Source organism: Aspergillus brunneoviolaceus (assembly GCF_003184695.1).
Source record: "Aspergillus brunneoviolaceus CBS 621.78 unplaced genomic scaffold BO95scaffold_47, whole genome shotgun sequence".
Classification (NCBI taxonomy): domain Eukaryota; kingdom Fungi; phylum Ascomycota; class Eurotiomycetes; order Eurotiales; family Aspergillaceae; genus Aspergillus; species Aspergillus brunneoviolaceus.
In genome coordinates, this window is record NW_020290777.1 from 261,526 (window position 1) to 273,822 (window position 12,297).

General features: G+C 53.3%; 5 protein-coding genes across 5 annotated transcripts; 4 read left to right on the forward strand and 1 right to left on the reverse strand.

The window, feature by feature from the left end:
- Positions 1–37: 37 nt before the first annotated feature.
- BO95DRAFT_366859 (alpha/beta fold hydrolase) lies at positions 38–988 on the forward strand (the record flags this gene model as incomplete). The annotated part of the gene is made up of 1 exon (XM_025582766.1): positions 38–988. The coding sequence occupies one exon, from the start codon at positions 38–40 to the stop codon at positions 986–988; it is 951 nt and encodes a 316-aa protein (XP_025440699.1).
- Positions 989–1,884: 896 nt separating this feature from the next.
- BO95DRAFT_366933 (transcription elongation factor DST1) lies at positions 1,885–2,790 on the forward strand (the record flags this gene model as incomplete). Its single annotated transcript, XM_025582771.1, has 1 exon — positions 1,885–2,790. One exon carries the CDS (start codon positions 1,885–1,887, stop codon positions 2,788–2,790), a length of 906 nt encoding a protein of 301 aa, XP_025440700.1.
- A 640-nt stretch (positions 2,791–3,430) lies between these two features.
- On the forward strand, positions 3,431–3,787 carry BO95DRAFT_329950 (uncharacterized protein; the record flags this gene model as incomplete). Its single annotated transcript, XM_025581898.1, has 1 exon — positions 3,431–3,787. A coding segment is annotated over one exon (357 nt), but the record flags the coding sequence as incomplete, so codon positions are not given.
- Positions 3,788–3,999: 212 nt separating this feature from the next.
- Positions 4,000–5,245, reverse strand: BO95DRAFT_366752 (putative pectin methylesterase; the record flags this gene model as incomplete). Its single annotated transcript, XM_025582760.1, has 2 exons — positions 4,000–4,557; positions 4,613–5,245. 2 exons carry the CDS (start codon positions 5,243–5,245, stop codon positions 4,000–4,002), a joined length of 1,191 nt encoding a protein of 396 aa, XP_025440702.1.
- Positions 5,246–5,913: 668 nt separating this feature from the next.
- Positions 5,914–7,939, forward strand: BO95DRAFT_474735 (MBL fold metallo-hydrolase; the record flags this gene model as incomplete). The annotated part of the gene is made up of 5 exons (XM_025589813.1): positions 5,914–5,935; positions 6,382–6,584; positions 6,654–6,801; positions 6,851–7,216; positions 7,266–7,939. 5 exons carry the CDS (start codon positions 5,914–5,916, stop codon positions 7,556–7,558), a joined length of 1,032 nt encoding a protein of 343 aa, XP_025440703.1. The 3' UTR covers positions 7,559–7,939.
- Positions 7,940–12,297: the final 4,358 nt, after the last annotated feature.

Below are 12,297 nucleotides of genomic sequence, written 5' to 3' on the forward strand. Positions count from 1 at the left end.
CTCCATGGGCTCTTACACAAGAGCACGTGTATCCACGATGCCAGCGTCGGATTTACGCAACGGCGGTTTTGTCTCGGTCGGGACTCACCACCTTTTCGCCACGCTGAGCGGCATTTCTCGGATTGCTGGGCACCCGCTCGTGATTTTTATCCCTGGCGCGGGGGATGTGGCTTCGTCCTACTGCGCCGTCGCACGCCGAATCGGCACCTTTGCGACGCTCCTGTTATACGACCGGGGTGGACTAGGCCGCAGCGAAGGTGGTCCAGATTTAGTGCTTCATCGCGCCACTACGGCCGCCGAAGAACTGCACACACTACTTGATCAGGCGCAGCTGTCACCTCCCTATCTTGTTGTCGGACATTCCTATGGCGCGATCATCGCACGCGAATTCCTTCATCTCAATCCTCGAGCAGTGGCTGGTATGGTCCTTGCGGATGGCTCGACAGAACGGCAGCCTGAGCTCTTGCAAGATCCCGACCTTGATGTTTCTGCGGTGCAGGGCGGATTGAATTTTGCACAGGTAACTGGTCTGCGGGTCAACGCGCAGTTGTCGCGGGAGGAGTGGCGGACGCGGGCAAAGGATATTGCTCGCGGGCAGCAAACCTGGGCAGCCGAGGCCAATGCTTTAGTAGAGCTGTGTCAGACACTGGGGGTGAAAGAGCAGTATCGACACCAAGCATTAGGGGAGAAGCCGCTGTCGGTGATTCGGTGTCGTGGGTCGCTGGACTATCGAAAGATCTACGAAGCGGGTGTGGCTGCGGGCAATGGTAGTGAAGCACAGCAGAAAGCATTTGAGCGCCTGCTGGAGCGCTGGGATGGGTTGGATCAAGCGATGCAAGAGGACCAGCTGCACTTGTCGAGTCGAAGCCGCCTGGTGTATTTGGAAGACTGTGGGCATCATGTCCATTTGTTGCGACCGGAAGTGGTCGCTGACGAAGTAGGATGGGTGCTAGGCATGATCATAGGAGAGCAGAATTGGCGAGTTTAATCTTCACTTGGTAATTTTGCGCGTAATGCTGGTGGTGAGTGACTGATGAGGTGATGGTGAAAGTGTGTCATGTTGATCAAGACAATCGGACAATCGGATCTAACAGAGGTTTGACTGTCAGCCAGCTGTCTCGCCTTCGCTTGAGAATAGTTCCCTTCACCCATCTACTTCTTGCCACTCAGATCTAGTTGCAACTTGAGCAGGATCATTATCAGATGCTTCATACTTCGTCCGGTGCTTGCCGCGTGGAATAGTCAAAATACACTATTCCTGATCTGGCATCCCCAGGCTTGGCATTGCTTGTCGCATTTCATCTTCTCATCTTCTCTCTTCTTCACTTGTCTTCTCCAATACTCGTCCTTTTCTCCCTCTTTCCATCCGACATTGCTATCCTGGCTGAGCCTTGAGACTTAGCATCTCCGAAACCTCTCCACTCTTCGTCGGGCTGCTATAATTTGCGCTTTTTTCCTAAGAACTCGCCTGCCCGCATCGCTCAAGTCGCTTGTCGCTTCCTTGCAGCTAGACGAGTCCCGCTTCGTGCGACCGCCTGAGTGAGTTCGTCCCCTGTTTCTACACCTCGATTCCTCCTACGTGTATGAACCTAGGCGGCTTCAAGCTTTGCTTTTGGTCGACAGCTGGCGTCAAGACTGTACGGTGGTCACAACCGGTGCCCCCGCTTCCCCTGCACGTGCTCTATTTGTCGAAGTGGACGGTGTCTGGAGACCGAGGTTGCCATGCCATAATGTCGTCTGTACGATGTGAACTGGTTGTTACTTCGAGGAGCAGCGAGCTCGGGTCGCCTCTCACAGAGCTATGAAGGCCTGTCACTGACCAGGAACAGAAGTCTAAAGGCACCTTCCCATAACTACTACCCTCCGTTATACCTACCGCCCACCATGCCGATGGACGCGAAGGAGATCGAACTCAAGGCCAAGGCTCTGACCAAGGCGGCCACCCAGAACGAGCCGCCCGCCAATATCGTTGCCCTGCTCAAGGAACTACAACAAGGCGTCCGAGCGACGGAGGATCTGCTGCGCTCGACGCGCGTGGGGATCATCGTCAACAAGTTCAAGCAGCACAAGGCGCCCGAGGTGGCGCGCCTGTCGAGCGAGATCGTATCGAAGTGGCGCAACGAGGTCAACAAGCAGAAGGCGGGCGCATCGCCGGGCCCCAGCCAGCGCTCGAGCAGCTCGCCGCGGCCGACCCCGAACGGCACCGCGGCCTCGACGCCCTCGGATAAGGCCTCGAAGCTGTCCGTGCCGCCGGACAAGCGCACGTGGAAGGCCGACGGGGTGGACGTGAACCAGACCTCCAACCGGATCCGCGACAGCTGCATCGGCCTGATGTACGACGGGCTGTGCTTCAACGCGACGGAGGCGCCACGGACGGTGCTGGCCAAGGCCTCGAACGTGGAGGCGGCGGCTTTCAGCGCCTTCGGGCCGGAGACCAAGGAGCAGTACCGCACCAAGATCCGCAGTCTGTACCAGAACCTGAAGAACAAGTCGAACCCGATGCTGCGCGTGCGGGTCCTGAGCGGGGAGGTCACGGCCGAGCACTTTGTCAAGATGACGCACGACGAGCTGCGGTCGGCGGAGCAGCAGGAGCGCGACCGCAAGATCCAGAAGGAGAACATGGACAAGGCGATGGTGGCGCAGGCGGAGCGCAGCATCAGTACCAGTCTGCAGTGTGGAAAGTGTGGGCAGCGCAAGGTGACCTATACCGAGGCGCAGACGCGCAGTGCCGATGAACCGATGACGTTGTTCTGTACTTGTATGAATTGTGGAAAATCATGGCGGCAGTGACTCCTTTGTGTATTTTCTCATTCTGATATTACTTTTTTGTTCTATATCTTACCTGCGGCAGGGGGGCGGCGGCGTGGAGTTATTTTACCTTGGGCTGATCAAAAACATGGATGTTTTTCCTGTCGTTATTGACATTCGGCGACTGCTTATGTCATCGTTCATAACTTGACTGCATAGACTGCACTGGCAATCGCAATCAACGTCATTCACCTTTCATCATTGAGCTGGAACAAGTAGTGAGTTGAAATACTTCTTCGCATCAGCTCGAAAATCAAATCAAACATCCTTCTCATCATCTTCAACAACTTGAACAAGCTACCCAGCCAGCCTAACATCCAATTGACCCTTCCATTCCACACCAGCTACCTAGTACCTACCTAGCTGAACGCTATACAACCTTACCATCAACCATCCATCCAACACCTTTCCAAGCAACAACCACACCCACAAATCCAAACCTTGTCCCCTCCCTCTCTCTCTCCCCAATCAAACCAACCCAACCCACCCCAAAATGCCCTCCCCCTCCTCAGAAGAAAGAAACCAAGCCCTCCTCCGCAGAACCCACACCTTCCTCACGCACCTCACCACCCAAGCCCCGCTAACGCCCACCCTCCTCTCCAATTTCGCTGAGGACATCAAGATCCACGAGCACGGGCTCCCCTCCCTCGCCCCCTTCCTGGGAAGAGACTACGTCGGCCTCGACGCCGCGCGACAGTACTTCGAGTGCCTGGGCGCCCACCTCCGGTACGAGGGGATGCGGTTCGAGGATGAGGCGGAGTGGGTGGTGGATGGTGCGCGGGGGGTGGTGGTGGTGCGCGGGTGGGCGCGGTTTGTGGCGAAGCGGACGGGGCAGGGGTGGGGGGAGGGGTTTGTTTATCGGTTGCGGTTGGGGGGGGATTCTGGAGGTGAAGGCGATGGGGATGGGGAGGTGAAGGTGAAGGAGTATTTTGTCTGGGCGGATAGCGGGGCGGCGTATTTGGCTTTAAGGGGGGAGTTGACTGCTTGATTCTTGATGGGTTCTTACAAGGGTTTGGGGTTGAGAGGTTGGGTTGGGTTGGGTTGGGGAGGAGGAGGGATTGTTCCTATGGTCGAGGGGCCAAGGGGTTGTGTGTGTGTGTGATTTCAAGATTTGGGGTCTGGAGGTTCGATGCAGATTATCAAAGGGCGAGTTTATGGATTGGGTGCGGAATTAAGCACGGCTACTACCTATCAGTCTTTGCCAGCGATGTCCCAATCAATCCAGGCGATGTTGCCCGCCTCACCCTCCGGTGTCAAGAACACCTTCTCCAGCGAATCGTACCGCTTGTACTCCTGTGCATTCAACAGGACGGCCACCCCGCCCTCCTTCCGTCCGGTGGCATTGAAGCCCGGTCCGTAGGCGCGGTACTCGGCCATCAGCGTCTGGTTGGCCGCCCACCGGTCCTCCCAGTTGATGTAGCCAGACGGCTCGATGCTGCCGTCCTCGTAGCTGTTCACGAAGATGGACCGGTGCAGCGAGTTCCAGGGCCGTCCGAGCGCACATTTGCCCTTGATCTCGGACACCAGGGACGAGTTGGCTGCGTTGACCGTCGAGTCAACGATGTACACGCCGTAGTTGTTCTCAAACGTCGTGTTGGTGCCCTTCCAGGCCGTGATGCCGCCGCCGCATGATCTCAGGAGAATGGAGGACGATTGGATCCAGGCGGTTCCAAAGCCATACAGGAAATCGGTTTGGCCGGCAATGATGGACTTGTGGAAGTAGGCATTGCCGAGTTTGCCAATGTAGACCTGACAGGCCGCGTTAGTGGGTGATCTAAATGTGAAGATGAGGGTATGAACGTACGGTGTCCTGGTAGGAGTAGAATCCAGAGTAGTAGAACCCTCCGTTGGCACGGCTGAAACTGATCGCATGGGCGGGCCCATCGCTGTACTCTGCCCACAGGTTGCGGAAGTCGATGTTGTACACTCGGAAGTCGGTGTTGCCAAACGGTGTGTCCGCGGGAACAGCAAACCCTGTGGTACCCGACCCAGTCAGACTGGCGTCCAAGGTAGGCGAGACGATCAACACGCTGGAGTAGACGTTGTCCACCGACTGGCCGGTGTTGTCCTGGTTGGCAGCAGCCCAGGTGATGGTGACGCGGTTGCGAGTGGGATCGGTGAGAGCGCTGCGATCGGGTTGCTGGCCGAGCAAAGTGACAGGGCCCGGGCGCGTCAGGTTGAGTTGCTCATGGTAGGTTCCTGCAAGCACCAGAATTGTGTGGGAGGAGTTGTCGTTGGGGAGGGAGGCAAACGCAGCCTGGATAGACTTGAATTGAGCGGCGGGGTGCGACGAGTTGGACACGATGATCGTGCCCTCAGGGCATTTCAGACTCGTCTGGCATGTCTCCCGGGTAGCTGTCGAGAGACGCGGCTGGAGAGCAGCCGAGTGCACAAGCAGAACGTGCAAAAGAAGCAGAAGACCACGATAGAGAAGCATCGTGACTGTGGGTGCTATCCCTGGATTCGCTGACCCCGGCAGTCCTCTTCACCGCACCTTATATGCGGAGGCGCAAATCCGGGGTTATAGAAGAACGGGCGCTGTCAAGCTTCGGCGCCGGCTCTACCCCAGAGCACGGCTGGGGAAACCGGAGAAATCAGTCTGGGGACGGAGAATTGGATTCCGCCTGTGAGGATGACCTGGCGATGGCGGCAGGCGAGTCGAGCATTGCGGTTGGTGGATGAGGTAGTTGGCCGAGTAGCGTGCAGAACAACAAGATTAAGTCAAGTGAAAATGAGCTCATGCGTGCACCAAGTCAATATCGGACATCGGCCTTTGCGGGAGAATCCTTAAGAGTGAGGGGAAACACGGCCTATACATTGCGGGGTTATCACCTCATCTGGCAATGGTCAATTGCCCAGGAGCAGTCGCAATCAAGTTGATACATCGTGGAGAATTGCCCCTTTCAGTTCATGACAAGAACGGGGGATTTGTGGCGGTCGTCTCATTGCTATGCTTCTGAGTCTCGAAGACCTTCACTTGTGAGTAGCTCTCGGTCGACAGCTCACGCTCACCAGAAATGCATCAACCCATAGTCAATGTCTATTATACCAGGTTCTCATGATAGACTGCGAATGCAGTCGCAGTCACACTCAATAAGACCCACAATGGCGGTGGAAAGTGGCCACTGTTTTTGAGTGCGCACCTGACAGGCGTTGTACCACAGGAGGACACCCAATACCGTATATATCGAGCAGGTATATTTCTGACATTGGTTTGTGAGCCTACCTCAAGTCAAAATGCAAAAAGAATCGTGCTATGGAGGTAAGGCCTATCCAAGCTGGAAGCAGAAATTGTGTGTGGTGTGGTAAAGTTAAGTAAAGGGGATTTGATGAAGTCAAAACAATCAATTTCAGCCTAAGGCACCCAGAACGTCAGGTGGTGGTAATGTGACTGCCAGCCAGAATGACTACCAGCCAAAAGCCTCACAATCTCTCGTCAGCGCAATTGCATTGTTTCAAGACACTTCAGATCTCTACCAATCCCCTCATTTGAACACAAGTGCAGGCTCGATCCGGACGAAGCGACGATCTTGAAACAGCACGTTAAGATGGTGCACCCAAACCTCGTAGAAGTCGACTCCCTCGAGGCTGTCCTCCTGGTCGACAATGACCTCGACCCGATGTCGACCATTGCACCCGATACAGTCCAGGTCTCAGGCCTTATGCGTACGCTAGCCACGCAATCCCCGCACGAGATCTCGGATCGCGGGAATGCACACAAGGAGCTCCAGATGGAAGATATTTGTTGTGCTGCGCATGGTCTGTCCATTCTTGTGGTATGCCTGACTTCTCTTTCATAGTAGCCTAAACTCACAGAGAATGGACGATGACGGACCGCGCAACAGAAAGCTACTAAGAACGGCAAAAGCCATACCCTGCTGTTTGACGCGGGACCCGAAGGTAACGTGTGGGAGCGCAACGTCAAGAGACTACGACAAGACTTGTCTTCCGTGGAGTTGGTCCAGTTATCGCACTGGCATCGGGATCACTCAGGTGTTTAGATCTCTCCGATGGTCTAGCGCAGAGTTGCTGACGGTATCAGGGGGCCTGACTCGAGCTATCCAGATGATCACAGAGGCTCGACAAGCACATGGTACTGCAGGCGAATTGATAGTCGACCTGCATCCAGATCGTCCAGATTACCGAGGCATGACCATAGGGGACGACATCATCTCCCTTCAGGCTGATCCGACGTTTGAGGAACTGCAAGCAGCGGGCGGGGCCATCGACAAGCGGGCTGAAGGACATACAGTCCTCGATGATTACTTCTTCATCTCAGGGGAGATACCCCGGCGGACCTCCTACGAGACGGGCTTGAGAGGCGGTATGCGGTTCAGTGCTGAGGAGAACGACTGGTTCTCCGATGAGGTCATCGCTGACGAACGGTTCTTGATGTGTAACCTAAAGGGTGAGTGTCCTTTTCTCATGCTTGGGAACTCGTATGCTCACTGAACCAGGGAGAGGAATCGTCATTTTCACCGCGTGCAGCCACGCGGGGGTCGTCAATTGCGCACGACATGCGGTGGAAACCCTCGGCGGCTCCGTGCCTCTCCATGCGGTTATCGGGGGTTTCCATCTCGCAACTAGCGAGGCAACACAGACAGAGAGTACCGTCAAGGATCTGAAGAGACTCGATCCAGCCGTTGTGCTGCCTGGACATTGCTCGGGATGGAGGGCCAAATTTGCGATTGAGAGACATATGCCTGGCACGCTGGTTCCGTGTTCTGTAGGGATGAGAATCACGTTCTGATATATACCTACAAGACCTCAGTCTCATGCATGACCTGTTCGCATTTTCGTCCTTAGGTTGAGGACAATGCCATAGCTGTGATATGTGAATCCACACCAAGACGCAGACTCAGGTCAAGCTGTCGATATATACCATTTCACTAGGTCAAGCCGGCGCTGCTGTATACCAGTACCTAGCCAGTGCAGATGCGAAACACGAAGCAAAGGAATTGGTCTATTCTCGCTGATGAGCTGAAAGATTCGGAATGAGCTAGACAGACAGACTCGCCCATCTTGTTCTTCTCAATGATTATCCAGGTACGGCCAGCCATTGGAATTAGAACGCGTGTTGCCGTCAACGGCCGTGTATATATACAAAATCCATCGAAGCACATGCATCTGCCAAACATCCCACACAAAACTCATATAAAATGACCCATGCCGCTTGTTTTACACCCCTAGCCATGCTCAGCTAGATATACTAAACAAAACTACATACTTCAACCCGCATAATTCTCCATCGCGCCTACACACCTACTCCCCTAACTATACCACAGACCACCAACACACCTACGGATACCATCAGTCCCCAGTACCATCCAAGTCAAAGTAGACTTCACTACCCAAAAAGCCCAATATACCACACAGATCCCCACTGACAACCAGCCAAGCTCCGCAACCACACCCTCCATTCCAATCTATAACTAAGACATGGCACTCGCATTCAACATTCCAGATAACATCATCCACGCCCCACAACAACAAGGCAAGCATTTGACACAGCCCGGATTCTAGGCCCAGACGTCAACGCGACCTGGATTTCTCTTTCTTTGGCTATAGGTAACTCGGGAACTGCGCCTCGAGCCTACATACCAAGCCATAGCGTCCGTCGTCTGGCATTTTTGATGTCGATTGCCTCCGCAGCAAGCCACAATGAGGATAGTCAGAGCTGTGTGTACATGGTGGATTGATATTTATGCCTCTTGCTTATGCATCTCCGCTCATAGCTTCAAAAGTCGCTTGACCACCCCAAAGAGAAAGGCAGGGCATATACCCCGAACCATGATAACGATAATCCCACTTTAAAACTATCACACCTACAGCACTTACTAAACCAACTAACCAACCCCCCCTTCCTTTCCCTTCTTTCCACAAACCATACATAACAAAATCAACCCCTCGATCAGGAATTCCTTCCATAATGTTGCTCAAAGTCCTCCCCCGCAGTGTATACATCTAAGACTACCGTACCGTACCTTGTACAATTCAGCACCTACACAAAAAAACAACCCCACCAACCGTTTCGGGCACAGTCCTACATTTCAGCATTGAGTTCGAAAGAGCAGCACCCCCCCCCCCCCACACCTCGCTCTCCACTTCCATCCCACTTCACAAACTAAGGATGTCCTTTTTCTTCTGATGAGAGAAAAAATCGCCTACATACCGGATGCATAAGCTTCCGTGTGAGTGTGCTAGGGTTGTTTTGGGTTTGCTTGGGATATACTCTATTTGGAGGTTGCTTGTCTTGGGCGGGGTCGGTGGTGGTGGCTTGGTTGAGTATACTATGCTATACTATACTATACGCTAGGTAAGCATACGTACGTTTCTGTGTTGATGTTGGCGAATGATGGATGCATCAGGGGATGGGTGGCTTTGTGGGTGATTCGTTGGCGCGGGGGGGCGGGGGGGTTGAATGTCGGTGTATCATGATTATGCTTGGATTTGCTCATGCATGACGAATGTGTGTGTGTGTGTGTGTGTGTGTGTGTGTGTGTGTTGTGGTCTAATAGGTCGGGGAAATCTACGGGGACAAGGGGCTGATTGTTGTTGTTGAATTGTGTTTTCCTCTGGGAGATGTGGTCTACAATGGCCATCGTCAATGGTCAATGGTTACTTCAGATCATGAGAGGTGTTCTAAGTGGATGAATCTGGACCCAACAATCTCTTTAACTCGTTGTTCCTTTGTGGGACTGCTATACGGTACTCGAAGTCGGCAAAGTCTAATCATATAACTTTAACCTCCTGCATGAAACAAACCATAGAATGATCGACCGCCCGCCGTGGGAATCTCGGGAGGATCTCATGGCTTCAGTGCAGTTACTCCGTTAGAATTTTGGGAAATGGGTTACACAAGGCCCCAAATCTGCCAGATTGACAGCCAGGAGGATGGCGCAGCAGCCAGCATCTCTCATACCCCCTTCGCTGCGCCAAGACAATAATCGAGGGAGGAATGCACGGCAGGTCTTGGCGGTGATCGTGCGGACGAAAAAGGGGGTTGGATGGGGGAAACAGAGGAGGACGGGGGGAGGAGTGGGTATGATGCTCCTCTTCTCCATGGGGTCTGTCTTTGGGTGGTGTTATCGATACTGCAACAGTAGTATGTGTGTGTGTGTGTGCTGGTAACTCTGTCTGCTGATAGTCCAGTTAGTGGTGCCAAGAAAGTGTATAGAACGTCCTGACGATAACGACCACTGCGAATGACAAATTCTAGAGTCTTCGCCCTGCTCACCCCTTGTTTCTTATCAGCATGACATGCACAGTCAGAGACTGGGAAAAACGGACAAGTGTTATATGCCAAGCTGTAACAAGCTGTAAGTCCTCCTCATCTTCATCTTCATCGTCGTCGTCGTCGGCAGCATCGTCTCTGTCAAAGTGGGATTGACTTCGGAACCGCAGAATTGGTAAGTTGAGCGACGAGAGATTCCCCTTTCGATTGACACTTGATCAATTCATCCCAAGATTCAGTCGGTCCCTAAATTTAGTGTCAGGGTCCATGCAATTGGATCGGGGTTTTCGACCTATCCGAACACAATTCCATTCAAACCTGTGTTGATTTCAAGGTTCAGGACAGCGCCGTAGGAAGGGATGAGAATCCCCGCCAAGAGAAGCCTTGCTGGTTCCCCTCTGCACATCGCCATGCTTGGCAGCCACTGACCGACGTAACTATTGGCTTGGGAAAAGAATAGAAACGACTGGCCGGAGGTGATAGTCGTGTGATTCCGGAGTCGAAGGGAGGGAGGGATGAGGGGGCGCTTGTACGACCTCGAGGTGAAATCGATTTGATCCGGATGAGGGAAGCAGAGGGAAAAAGAAAGCGAGGGAAAGGTAAGATTCACAAAGATGAGTGAGTGTCCTCAAGCCAGGATCAGATAGACAGCTGCAACTCATGCGATGCCATGCTGCCTTAATCGGCCTTGGCGAATGACGCAGTACCCCTGATGTGCGGGCGATCCATCTCATTTGTTGATATCATACTATACTATCTACATGGATAGTATGATTAGGCATTCACTAAGTACCGTAGCCCAGGTACGGTACCAACCGTATGATGGTGGTGACCCGAGTGCTCCGTAGTAGTACAACCTCCATCAGTCGGTCGATATACTTACTCCAGTCCAATGTCTCACTAAGCGAGGTAAACAAACCACCTAGAGCGGATCATCGACGAAAGCAGACTAAGAAGACGAGAACAGCCTCTAGCAGCCTCATCTGCCCAGACCGATTGACATCATACGCTCATAGCGATCGACCCGCGACTGCCCCAGGAATGGACGAGGCTCCCCCCTTTTTTTCCCGTGTGATGGAGAAGAAGCGTTCCCGTATACTTCGCTCGAGACGACGAACCTACCTCTTGGATCATGCAACATCTAAGGGGAAAGGAGAAGGGCAGACGGAGCCACCATCACCGCCCGATGCGGCGATATGCACGGGGGTAGAATATAGCCGGATATGATACCGCAGGGATACGGACGCTGAAACCGAGTGAAACGAGGGGAGACCTGTCTGATGCGGTTGACTGACTTGACTTTGCTTTGCTTACTTGCAGTTTGCAGGAAACCCCGATTCGATCAGAAAATCTTGCTGCAGCCTGCACCTGATTCTTGTCCCTGTTTCTCCTCGGTGGTATTCGACCGGGTCGTGTCTGTGTCTGGCTGAGACTTTGCCTCCGTGCAGATTAGGATTTTGCGGGGAGGAGAGGGAAACAGTTCCCATCCATGCAGAAGATCCCTTGGCATCGGTGTCTTCCGGGTTGACCAGGAGTATACGGAGTAGTACATGTGCTGGTCGTTACTTTGTATAGGCGCTGATAGAGATGATCGATTCCAAGAATTCTTGACTATACGGAAGTCGCCATGCTGCTAACGGTGTGTTTCCGTATAGACCTAAATCTGAAGACCGAGACTTCTTCCCTACCCTTGATCCCGAGTGATATGCGGAGTCAGTAAAATCGCGCACCCTCCTTCAGCCTTACAACTAATAGTAGGCATGGATGACATGAAGCCCGACGCTGCAACCGCCGTGCTAGTTCGGGAAAATTCTTCGAAACCAAACACAAACACAACCGAACCTTCGAAGCAGAGTTTAGTGTCGGCGAACCATGGCTCGTGGACGGCGAAAAGCACGTCGTGTGTGTGGTTAACCATGGATTATCATCATGCAGGAGGAAAGAGAGGTGGAGGGGGCGAAAGAGCAAATCTCATTGAACGGGATCTGAAAGTATCCAGTTTTCCTTACCTTACCTGACTGACTGACTGACTGACTGACGGACGGACGGACGGACTCTGAACGGGAGACGGTGCCGAATCCCGTGAGGGTCGGGTTGTCCGATGTTGCTGCGAGCCTGCGAGTCTGCGACCCTGAATTGTGCCGAGGGAAAAAAACGCCGAGCTGCCACACAGACTATCGAATGATGAGCGAATTTCCCTCCCACCGACGCAATCAATCAATAATAATAACGATACTACTAATCATTCCAATGCA